Genomic DNA, 12866 nt, shown 5'->3' with positions numbered 1-12866 from the left:
GGGTCTCAGCTTTCAGGGTGCTCCAGCCCACCTCCAGCTGCCAATGTCTGCATCTCTGTGCCTGAGGACATTGTTCCAGAACCGTGTAGGCTCCACTGGCCACGTACATTGTGACAGAAGTACCGGGGAATGAATCTCCAGAGAAGGTCTCAATCATCGACTTCTTGGGAAGGGGTGTGAATCCCCAGCTCCCTCAGCCGAGGCTTGCATCCTGCACCGTTCCCGGGAGCTGCCCTGAGGGATTAAGTCCCATCACCCATGGTGGTAGCTGGTGTCAAAGAACTCTTATTTGTTAGCTGCCTCTACCTGCCTGTGTCAATCCGCCTCCTTATCACTGTTCCCTGCACTTCCCAAACAAACGAACTACCCTCAATTCCTGGCTTCAAGGTCGGCGTCTGGGAGACCCAACCAAGATGCCACGCTGTGGAGAGGAGACTGGGTCACGAGCTGCCCTTGTTCTTTCTCCCCTCCCAGCAGGGCCTCCTCTAAATCTGTGGGTCAGCTGGGAGCTCGCTTGCTCCTGGTTTGAAGTTTACACTGTCCACATCCGTGTCTGCTTCTATGCGTGCATGACAGTCAGTACCATGAAGGTGTGCTCGTGCAGCCAGCCCCTTCCTTGAGTTTCTCCCTCCGCCTACCCCATCGCACCATCACGTGAAGCATTTATGAGCTCAGGAGTCCTAACCGACAAGATACTTCAGCACAGAGCAGCAGGCATCAGCATCCCTAAAAGGTCCTGAGCTCACCCCGCCGCATGAATGGTACAGGTCCTCTGTCCCACATGCGCAGCCTCTTTCCATCCCGCTCGGTCTCTCTTGTTCCTCCTCCTGTGCTCTCCTCTGCCAGCTCACCCTTGCTGCAAGCCCAGCTCTCAATTTCACCTCCCAAATTAACTGGCCCTCCCCACCCCACCACCCTAGTTCTGCAGTGTTGGCACCAACTCTTCAGGGGCCCGTTCCTCTACCCTAAGCACTTCTCCAGGGATTCTGTCCAACCCAAAACTAGCTGTTCCAGCAATGACTTGCTTCACCTTGTCATCTCTGTGCTTCAGAGCAACTTCTCAGCACCTCTGCAGAGCAGCTGGCGCCTTGGACTTTCATTGCTGGCTGAGATGCCCTTCACCCTATTAGTCTGTGAGCTCCCTGGCAGCCAGGACTGCTGCTGACCCATCTTTGTGTCTCCTAGCTGCTGGCACTTAGCAGGTACTTCATCACTGTTGTCCAAACAAATCCATTCCTGTTCCACAGACACAAGAAGGACCAAACCCCTTTGTGCCAAGTGGCACCAAGGCAAGAAAATAAAACGCGACTTGACTTTGACTCCAGTGCCACATGGCTGTACAGCTCCAGAGGGTACCGTACACATCACACTGTGTGGGACTGTGCTCTGGGCTATCGCTCACACAGAACCCAGTGTGAACGTGACCCTGAAGTTGTGTGATGCAGTGCTATTCCAAACTACATCTTCTCCATTCTTTCTTATTCTCTCTCCCCACCCTTAAGAGATCCCTCTCACTGCTGCACAGGAGACCGCTACAAGCCGCGCTACACCTGGACAGCACACGCCGGCCAGCCTAGCGGCCAGCAGCCACCAACAAATTACATCCTATTATACGGTGTTTTCAAGGTAGCTTTATGTAGGTGAGAGAACAGTTAGCAGATGGTCATGCATGTGAATCCCACACTTTTACAAGCAACTTTCCCTTAAAGGAAGGAACCAGGACAAGTCTATGAAAGAAGCCTCATATGAGACAGAAAAACTCATCTCAAGCAATATTTTCTGTTCAGTCTCAGAAATTAACGTGCCACTAATGGTGCGATGGTAGAGAAGGCCGGAGACCTTGGAGGCGGGGCCTGGGCTCTGGAGTTGCGCTGTGACTTTGACCAGGAGGCAGAGCCACCCATCCAGCCATCTGTCCATCCACTCACATCACGTGTGCAACCAGGCAAGGGCCTTGCCTGGGTGACACCCGGGCTGAGACGTGAGGCCAGAGCAGTTCATTAAACAAAATGAGGGGGTGGGTGTTCTGGGTGCAGGCAGCTTCAGGAGTAAATTATAAGTGGATTTAAATGTGTGTTGAGGAGCATGATGAACAAGCCTGGGGAGGAGGGGAGGCAGGAAGGACCGGGCTCTCAGAACAGCAGCCAATGACATATCTGTGTCTTTCGCAGGTGCACTGGCTGACAGGAGTCCCCACCTCCGGAATATCAGGGAGGCTACTCACCACCACCTCCCAGTGGTCAGTGATGATACAGGGGTGGAAACACAGCTCCCGGGCCACTTCAAGGGTGGACAATTTTGCTGAGCAATTTATGCTTTAGGGCCTCCCCCGCCTCTTTCTGCCCCACAAATCAGACCAAGGCCAGATTTTACGACAGCACGCCCTTACTCAGCCCTTTCTGCCCCATCCTGCTTCCCTCACTTCTCTTCTGAGAGCATTCCGCCAATAAATCAGATGCAACGGATCACATGCAGTAAGGAGGGAATGGAAAAATGCACGTAAAACCCCTGGTGTATAGTAAGTGGTCAATAAATGCTACTTGCCACTTCCCAAATAATTATAGGATTAAGCAAATAATCATTTGCTCATACTAAGCTCTGTAAAAGATACTCATCACAATATCATTTAAAAGAGAATAAAACTGGACTTGAAATATATAATAATCGGAATTCATAGGGAACCCACATACATCCTATGATAAGACTATTGTGCAGTCTGCCAGCTAAAAAGAAAAAAACATGGTGAAGGGAAGTAAAGTAAGATGCAGGTGGCTACTTAGTTTATACAATACTACTACCAACTCCTACGTCCCGAAAGAGTGGGGCCAGCTTGGAACTTTCCAGCAAACAGAGACAACGAAGCTTAGTCGGTTACATGGATGACTGTGTCCACAGGTACAAACAAGGCAAAATGCTGGGGGAAAGCACAGCTGTTCCTAATTCTGAGACAGAGAAATGTATCCCTGAGTGAGGGGAACCTGCTCACTGTGATGACCCAGTCACCAGCCACATCCTCTCAGTTACCACAGGTCTGGTCCCTGCATAATCCCCTCTTCCCCTACCCCGTCCACCCTCCTAGCCGCCTCTTCCCCACCCCTAGGAAGATGGTGTCATGGCACCATGACATCATGGCATGGAAATTCTGTAAGGGAGATTCTGTACATCGCCAGGTAACAGAAGCCTATAGATACCTGGTTCCCTCTGCACTGGGCTTAACCCAGGGATGATAGTTTGGGTGTAGAAGGTGGCTGGAAAGCACGCCATTCAGTGCTTCTGTGGTCTCCCTCATCCTGGAGCTCCAAAAACGATGGAGCAGCAGAGCATCTGAGATGACCTCTTGGGGGAGTTCCTGGAGAGCCATTCCAGATGGTGCTACATGCTTCAGCTGCCCTCAAGCCGTGCAGGGTTGGCACAGCCCTGTCCAAACTATGGACCCTGGTCGGACCTGTGCCTGGACAGAAGGCTGCCCTTGGTGCTCACCTGCAGGTTAGGAAAGGTTTCTCGCGGAAAGTGACTTTGGCTCCATTTTAATATGGGCCTCAGGCACTGCAGTTCAATGCTGTGAACACTTAAAAAAGCTGCAAAAGTTCCCATTGGAACAGCTGCCGACAGTCAGACAACCCCGGGGGGGAGGGAGATCTGTCTGAGTTCACTTGTTCCTCCCGCTGCCCACGCACCAGGCCTGTGACTCTTTCTTCCCCAACATGGTTCACTGGGTGGATTATGGGGCAGGCGGGCATCCCTGCTCCTTTTTCTTTCTTGAGTCATGCAACTTAAATGTCAATCATTCAAATAAATTCATTCACTCTAAAAAAAGAAAACAACTCACTCAATTCATGGAAATAATTTGATTTCCTCCATTCATTAAAATATTTCAGGAATAAATCAATATGCCAAAGCACAGGCTGATGGCCACGACCCTCTCAATGGAAAACATCAAATGCACCATTGGTGATAACTACTCGTGATAAGGAGGTATGTGTTCTCATTCTTTGTTTTTCACAACCACTGACCTAGAGGGGGGGAATTCTCTAGAACATGCATGTGCTAGAGATGGCGATGGGATCCTATCAGAGAAGGGGTCAGACATAAAACTGCAGAGAGGGTTTCACAAGAGAGAAGGGATGGAGACGGTGTGAGATATGGATGCTGCTCTGACGCTCCCTGCGTATTTATGGCTTCTTTTTGGGCTGGACCAACATGCTTTCTGAGTCCAATTGTAATCCAAAGACTCTTCCACATATAGGACTGGTCTTGGTAGGATCACTGCCTATGCCAAGCTCCGAGGAAAGTCAGCACATGCCTTCGACGCGGGCCCCCCTTACCTTCTGCCACATGTTGATGAAGAAGAGCTCCCGGGAAACGTTGAAGGACACGTTAGCATCATAGGCATCGTCCCCGAGGTTGGCTATGGAGATGTTTAGGGAGATGTTCTTCACGGCCCCTAAAGCTAGGTACGGGGTTTTCTCATCAACGCTGCAATGGAAAATGAACAGCAATGAATGGCCTAAAGCTTTCACTAATACAACATGAGGTGTCAGTGGGGAGCTAAAAGCAGGGGCAGAAACTCAACAGGGGTTGGAACTACAAGTACCAGGAACCTCACAAACCGGCCATGCGTCCTGGGGCAAGCAGTCAGCTCCCAGGGGCCTCCGCTTCGTCTTCTAAGCACGGGGGTTCTGAGGACTCACTAGAATGTTCTGTGGTCCATGTGAAATCCATACATCAGACTTGGAAAATTATAAGACATTCAATGACCTATACGTGGAATTCAGCCCTACAGTAATTCATTCAGATGTTTCTGAGCACCTGCTCCATGTGCCAGTGAGAGCAGTGAACAGAACAGAGGTCTTGCCTTCCCATAGCCTCAGGGAGCCCCAACACGCATACACAAAGAGGCAGATGTACCAGTCAGAGTGTGACAAGAGCAATGGGGGAATCTTACAAAGGGTGAGAAGGACAGAGAGCAGCAGATTCGGGGGGAGAGTGGGGTGCAATTTTAAATGGGCTGGTCAGGGAAGCTTCACTGGTGAGGCGACCTCTCAGTAGAAACCAGAAGGAAGAAAGAGAACAAGATACATAGGTATCTGAAGACCAGCAAAGCAAAAGTTGTGCCTGCTGTGTTCAAGGACGGCAAGGCGGCCAGCATGGCTGGGGAGGAGTGAGGGAGGGGAGCGTGGGAGGAACTGCTGGGAGAGAGGGGAGGGACTGGGACGGGCAGACCACCGGGCACTGCGGGCCATCATGGGGACCTCAGTTTGACTCTGAGCCCGGAGCTCCTGCAGGGCTCTGAGCAGGGGAGTGGTGTGACCTGACTCACGCTGGCTGTGACATGAACAGTCTGGAGTGAGTGGCTGACGGGGGAGTAGGGAACCTGGTTGGGAGGTTCTCGTACTAATTCAGGTGTAAGAAGATGGTAGCTCAGACCACGTGGTAGAAGGTGAGGCAGTGAGAAGGGGTCATAGTCTCAATATGTTTCAAAGGCTGTGGCCAACAGGTTTTGCTCATGGATTGGATGAGGGGTGGGGTGTTAGGGAAAGAGAGTCAAGGATGGCTGCAAGGATTTTAAATTCAGTAACTGGAAGGGAAGAGTCGTCACTTATTGAGATGGGAAAGACCACAGGTATAGAAGGTCCAGCAGAGAAAACCCAAATGTCTACTGGATTTTTAAGAAAAGATGCAAAGACAGTTGGATGCAAGAGTCTGGAGTTGAAGAGGTGTCATAGGTGAAGATACGTATTTAGGGTGGACTAGAAATGATCACTAGAGAATGCATGTAAATAGAGAAGGGGGTCTCACACTTAGAGGAGTTGAAGATGAGGAGGAATCAAAAAAGGAGACTGAAAAAGAGCGGTTAAGGAGACAGGAGGAAAACCAAGACAGATGGTATCCAACCAGCCACTGCTTCAAGACAGCAGTCATCAGTTTTGTGAAAACTGGCAAAGTAACGTGAAGAATTAGAACTGGCCACTGAACTAGCCACCTGGAGGTCACTGGTGATCTTGATAGGAATTGCTCTAGTGCAGGGATGGGGAAGAAAGCTTGACTGGGGTTTAAGAGAGGCAGGAGGAGAAAAAAGGGAAACAGTGAGCACAGCCAACTATCTGGAGGGATTTTTCTATAAAGGAAAGAAGAGAAATAGGATGACAGCTGGTGGAGGAAGGGGCCCAAGGGAATTGTTTTTTCTTTGCAGGTGGGAATCGTCACAGCGTGTTTCATGATCATGGGAAGGATCTACTACACAGGAGACGATTAATGAAGACGTGACAGAGCACAAGTGCTGGATGGCCTGGTGAACAAAGGGAGGGACTGGCCTCACCTGGTATGAAGTGAGAAAGTGGAGCGATCCATTGTGTAGATGGGTAGTGGGAACAGATGAAAGTTCCCCTATGATTGCTTCCATTTTGCAGGGGAATAGAAGCAGCATCAAAGACTGGGAAGGGAGAGGAAGAGGAGGGAATGTTTGAGAGGGGAGGAAATGGAAGGAAATGGCAACCTGGGACAGTGGGGGAGTGAAGGGGCCACCAATGGGATGATGATGGAGATGAGGAAGATGATGGTGAGTTTGGTGGAGATGAGGATGATGGTGGTGCGTTTGATGGAGATGAGGATGATGGAGGTGAGGATGATGGTGGTGAGGATGATGGTGGTGGGTTTGGTGGAGATGAGGATGATGATGGTGAGGAAGATGCTGATGATGAACATGCACAGGGGACTAATGATTATTATGTGATTATTATGTGATGTGAGCTTTGGCCAAAATAAATTCACCCTGGTGGCCAATCTCTGACTGGCCAAACAGTTAAGGGGAGATGTGATCAAGCATATGAGAGTTTGACTAATAAACAGTTATCATTTGGGGGATCACTCAGCATCCTGACACCTTCCAGTTTGGGGGGACATTCTCAAGATAGGTAGGAAGGGCACATTAACAGAACGGGGGCAGACCCGCCCACTTCCCGCCTCCCTGTCACTGAAGTGGGGGCACCTGACACGTGTAGTCATGTGATCTAAGGTGGTCAAGTGGCCTCAGAGTGGGGAGCAGATGCTGCCAACAGGGGCCATGAATTTTGAGGGCTGCCCAAGGACACCAGGGCCCCCTGAGATCATCTGAGGCAGACCCAGAGGAGTTGAGAACCCAGGGGTGGCATCCAGGGCTGAGCCTTGCCTCCTCTTCCTGCTGATGCCCTGAACCAGCCCATATCTTTCCAATAAATTCCTTTTCTGCTTACATTAACAAGCACATGTTTATTGTTGCTTGCAACCATGAACACTGCTAACACAGCACGAAAGAGAAGAGAACCCTCCAAAATCCCGGTAGGCTATCATACTTTGAAATACAGATTTTCGTGGGGGAGGAATCATCATTACCCATCTGCCAAGAGAGGACCCCACTCCCCTGCGTGCCTGGCACGTCAACAAGAGTAACATGTGCGAGGGGCCATCCGATGGCCTTGCTCTTGGAAGCAAGAGCTCTCAGGATCCAAACAAGATGTGAGAAATTAACTCGGAGAGAAGTTTCAGATTCCTGAATGGCCTCCAATAAATTAAGACCCTGACCTCAAGCTCTTGTGGCAATTATTTATTATTCTTGGCCATTTTCATTTTTAACAATTGATGGGTTATTTCTGTCCTCCTGTTTGCTTTTGTAAGATTAAAGGAGTAATCCTCAGGCCTTGAGGAGTTATGAGAGAGCGTTAACCTTGCTTCATCTCGAGAAGGAATTGCATAAGCACCCACAAGTAGCCCAGGCACCTCAGAGAGTATCCACAGTTTCCAGATGGAATATTAAGCAGAGAGACAAGAGAGAGAAGCATAGGACCAGGGCGCGGAGGGATGCCTACTCGTTCCAGTTTTGTTGTTCACGTGCTAAGCCTCCTTTCCTTGTGAATTAAATGGCCAGAGATCAGGCCAGGAATGTCTAACCTTCCACCAGCCCCTAAAGCTCAGGCCTCTGTCACTTAATCACACAGCAAGGTCATTCCCAGGGCTTCAGGGTCAGGAGATGTAAACATGGCTCTTTGATGATTAAGGAAAGCCATGCACCTTCCAGGGCCCAAAGCGAACTCAGACGTTTTAACGAAGCCTCGATGCTGTTTTCACTCTTTCTCCACTTCTAAAATTTATGTACAAAACAGAACATCTCTGCTTCCAAAGCTATTTTTAGAAATGAAATGAAATGTATTTTTCCTGGTGCTGGTACTTTCAAACATGTTCTCCTGAAACCTACAAGCGCATGAAAGGTTCTTGATGTCGGTCCCATTTTTAGAGATAAAAATCGAGATGCAGAGAGGTAAGGCGGTCAAGTTGCTGTGCTGGGCAGAGAACTCAGTGCCTCCTGTGCCTTCACAGACATCCCTCTCCACTGCAGTCTGTGTCCTCCAGCCCCTTGCCTGTCACACCCCCAGGAGGCCCCTTCTGGTCTCCCTTCTGGGTGAAATCAATCAATCTCCTTATTATGAGCTTTTCCAGTCCTAGGGCTCCATCAGTCCCTTCCTGGCGTTTCCCAAGGCCATGATGACACATTTATTTGTGCGGCTATTTGATTAAGGAAGTTTCTCCCCCTACGAGGATCTAAGCACCAGAGGCAGGGACCCCTGTCTGGTTTTGCCCATCACTGAATCCCCAGGGATAGAAGAGTGCCTGGCACTTGGTGTTCAACAAACCCTCACTGAATGAATGAATGGCGTGCACGACATCCCCAGTACAGAGCATCAGTTCAGCCTTCACATTTACAGGCCGAGGTCACCCAGCGGCTGTGGAGGGGCTGAGCTGGAGCTGGTGCCCAACTTCCCCTGGCATGAAGGCTGTGTGAGCTACATAAACTCCACCTCAGTCGGGAAGGGCTTTGGCAAGAAATGCCTTTTAGTGACATCTGAAAAGAACAAGAGTCCACAAAAACCAGCTTCTCAGACCCAGGATTTTTGTGCCAAGCATTCCACAGGTGCTCACTGATCCACTGAAGAACAATTTTTTCTAATTTTCAAGGCATTTCCTTCCCTGAGAAATTTCCCCATTGATTCTAATTTGCTGGTGCAGTCTTTTAAGTGGATCGTATTTCCATGTCCACCAGTCACCCTGGTGCACTTTTATACGAAAAGCATTATTTGTCGTCAACCTAAGATACCAACCACACAGTTTCTATGAAGCTTAACTTACAGCGCACACACAGCCTGCTGGAAACGTCTTGCTCATTTACTATCAAAAATGACAAAACAAATGTGACTGTCCTGAGACATCTCACAGCAGCTGTTAGTGAACATGCTGCATTTATACTTAAGTTCAGCACCCATTCATTCAGCCCTCCAAATGTCAGATGCTGCTGCTGGCATGTCGGTAGCTGCGTGGCACCTCCACATCACAGCAGAACCTGCGCTCCGACCTCACGCGTTACCGGACGTGAAGAGCGCATACCATTCAAAGTTCCCTCCTGAGTAAACGCATTATATTTCCGTATCAAATCATATGCTGAACCACTAAAGGCCACTAAAGCAAACTCTTCCCTCTCTACCATCATGGAAGACAGTTTTATGTAGGTCTTTTTATTTTTTGTGACGACGTTAAGGAAAGAAAACAAAGAAGCTGAATGCTGTTTAATAATTTTCTACTAGATCATTGTAGACCTTCCTTTAGTCTTAAAGATATAAACCCTGGCTTTATTTACATAACGCATGGTTATAATCTGTCTTTCATAAAATGTAATACTTTTATTTTTCTTTTGCTGCTAGTTTAGATTTTGCCTGAATAAAGGAGGCACAGGCAGTTCATTAAGTGTATTCCAGTCAACTGTATTTGAGTTTACAAAACTCCCTGTTACCCTGTTACTATGACTGACCTTGTTATTTGTGGACACATTTGCTACCATGTGATTTTCCTCATATCCTTTTGGATGTCTTCATCTTGCTATTTCCCTCATTATAAACGTTACGACTACGCCACGGGCAGGACTTTTACTTCCGGTGGGCTTTTCCTCTCCTGCTTACAGGAAGGTGTCTTCTTCAGCATGCGAGCTATTTATTTTGTGGGGGAAAGGGAAATTCTTAATCCCAAATGATTCTCTTATAAACTATTTATAAACTTGACTTCTTCTTTAGTATTTGACATAATTAAAAAAAATGTTTATTTTGAATCAATCTTTTCCTTACAAAACTTGAGGTTTTCTGTCCATCTATACAAGCCCCAAGAATCAGCATAAAAGGAAAATAAAAAAAATCCACAACTATGTTTGATGATGACAACTAGGATAATAATACAGGGCAGCCAAACCCACTCATTCCTCCTTCCATTCTTCCATCATCCCCCCTCTCCCTTCTTCCTTCATCATTTATCCGTCCAACACTTTGTAAAGCTACCTTCTCAACCTGGGTACCAGGGACACAGGTCTCAGCCCTCAAGTTATTCACAGTCTAGTGGAGGAAACAAACATGTAAGACATTAAGTGGACGTCACTATGTGCTAAATGCTGACCCTCAGGGATAAAGGAATCCTTCTGAGATCCCCTACGCTAAGGGAGCACAAAGAAGGGAATCTGCAGGGACAGTGCGGGGAGGGAAGGGCCATGGGGGATCTTAGGCAAGGTATTATCAAGGAAGTGAACCATGAATCCTACAGCTGATGGAATGATAGCCTCACGAACAAAAACGTTGCTCGGATTGATTGTACACACGCACACACACCCTGGTTTTTCCATTCATGGAATTCACATTAAAAAAGACATTGTGAAGCAGATCACATTCTCCCACTGGAGAGATGTCAAAATTGGCGGCAGCATTCCTGAATAAGGATTCAGCCTCCAACAAATCACAGATATCCTCAACAATGTACCATAAGAGCCATGACATTAACTGCAGCCGCAGCAATTTAAAATCATAAACGATGCTGTCTCGTCTTAGAAAGGGCAGACATCGTAAAATCAGAAATGGAATTTGACAGCTGGATGGGGGCTCATCTGAGTCACCACTTTGCAGTTATAGGCCAGATTTAACCACTTCCCCGCAGTCACGCAGCAGACGGTGGCAGAGCCAGGCAGCCAGGCGGCCCTCCTAATTCCTGGTCCAGTGGTCTTCTCCCTGTTCCCACTGTTCCCAGAGCCCATAAAAACCCAACTAAACAGTATAAAATGGACATACAACTTATTTGTGTGTAATAAGATAAGAAATGAAATTGTGGCTGTGTTCTTAGCCTTTTTAGAACATGGGGAGATGTCATCTCTTTACAAAAGGTACTGGGAGTGCTTATTTTTCCTGTTAACAATTTTCCTTGAAACTGGTGGAGGCATTCAGGATGGTTCCAGGTGCCTCCAGCAGCTCTGCTGGGTAGTCTCCTTGGCACTTTACTGACAATTATCAGAGCTTTTCAACAATTGGTGCTTAAAATTACCAACATGAAAAGAAACCACATCAAACCACAGCAGCTCATCTGATGTCTTCCTATGAGGGTCTGAGCACAAAGTACCAAATAAACTATCATGTGAAGGAGATACACCATGACGCTGGTCAGACAAGTCATACCGAAGGAACAGGTGCAGAATAAGATGTAAGAGGAATCCAGGGGAAAGAAATCACTGTAGACTGAAGTCATCATAAGAAGTTCTCTGAGAGATGTAGAAAATGAGCCACATCTTAAAGAAGGAGGAGCATACGGGGCGGGGGGGGGTGGAATAGGAAAAGCACTGCACGCAGGGAAAAAAAAAAACAATGGATAAAGGGATGGAAGTGACTCAGACGTAATATGGAAAGAGGCCAGAAAAAGGCATCCTTAGCGGTAAGATGAGTGGGAGGCCAGTAGAGTAAGTAGAATGTGTCCAGATTCCCAAGGACCTTGAATGTCAGAGTTTGGGGTTGATTTTGAAGGCCAGTAAACTTAACTGTTACCTGGAGTCACCAATGCCAGGCGTGTTGCCAGTAATTTGTTAATAAATAATAAGGCACCAAAGTGAAGGTATTGTAAGACACAGTAGGCTCTGAGTGGTCCTGCTCTCGTCTCCTGGGGGTCTTATGACCACGGCCTCCGAGGCTGCAATTCCATCTGCCAGCATCCCCATCTTCCACTGGAAAACCTTTTCCTGCAGATCAGCAAAGTGCCTGAGAAATAAGCCCCTGACATTCCTTGTCAGAGCCCTCAACCAAGGACTGATGAGAACTGGTGTACAGTTACCCCCGCTCCCTCATGTACAGTGAGACAACTCTGAAGTGCATGTTCTAGACCTGTGCTATCACCTATGACAGCCACGGGTCACATGTGGCTTTTGAGCACTTGAAATGTGGCAGGTCTGAATGAAGTGTAAAATACACACCAGATTTCTAAGACTTACTGCAATAATAAAAAAAAAAGATGCAAAAATCTCAATCATTGTTTTAGTATTAACTGTATGTTTAAATGGTGTTTGATATATTAAATTTGTTACACCACTTTCACTTAAATTTTTCGATGTGGCTACCAGAAAATTCAAAATTGCGTATGTGGCTTGTATTATATTTCTATTGGTCAGAACTGTTCTAGACTCTCAGCAAATTCTATGTATTTTACCTGTAACAAGTAATATGGCTGATTCGTGATTAATCTTCAATCGTGTATATTTACTCATTTTCCTTGAGAAGGAGAGGTTTAGGGAAAATCAAGTAGATTTGGGTGAAAATAAAACTGAGTATTTAAAGAAATAAAATTGATAATATTTGGCTCCTAAAACTCACTTGCTTATAAAATGCTGCAATGAATATTGTGAAATGCCAAAAAGAAAAAAGAAAAGTTGTCCCACGTGTGTATTTTCCTCCCCTGAAAGTAACTTGGAGTTTTACCAAAATCTGATGCCCGAAATGGTACACTGTGCAGGTGAACCTCACAGGTTCCCTGCGATGTGGTGGGGA

The 12866-nt window shown here is 47.4% G+C and overlaps 1 protein-coding gene across 1 annotated transcript in view; it reads right to left on the bottom strand.

Annotated features, from left to right (window-relative positions):
* ITGA9 (integrin subunit alpha 9) overlaps positions 1 to 12866 on the bottom strand; it is a 310689-nt gene that overhangs the window by 114193 nt on the left and 183630 nt on the right. Inside the window, exon 18 of the mRNA XM_072940989.1 lies at positions 4326 to 4476. Within this exon, the coding sequence (XP_072797090.1) occupies positions 4326 to 4476 (151 nt within the window). The remainder of the gene's footprint in view (positions 1 to 4325; positions 4477 to 12866) is intronic.

This window comes from Vicugna pacos, chromosome 17, assembly GCF_048564905.1.
Source record: "Vicugna pacos chromosome 17, VicPac4, whole genome shotgun sequence".
NCBI classification, from domain to species: Eukaryota; Metazoa; Chordata; class Mammalia; order Artiodactyla; family Camelidae; genus Vicugna; species Vicugna pacos.
Note: the sequence above shows the minus strand (reverse complement) of the source record. Positions and strands in the feature narration are given on the sequence as shown.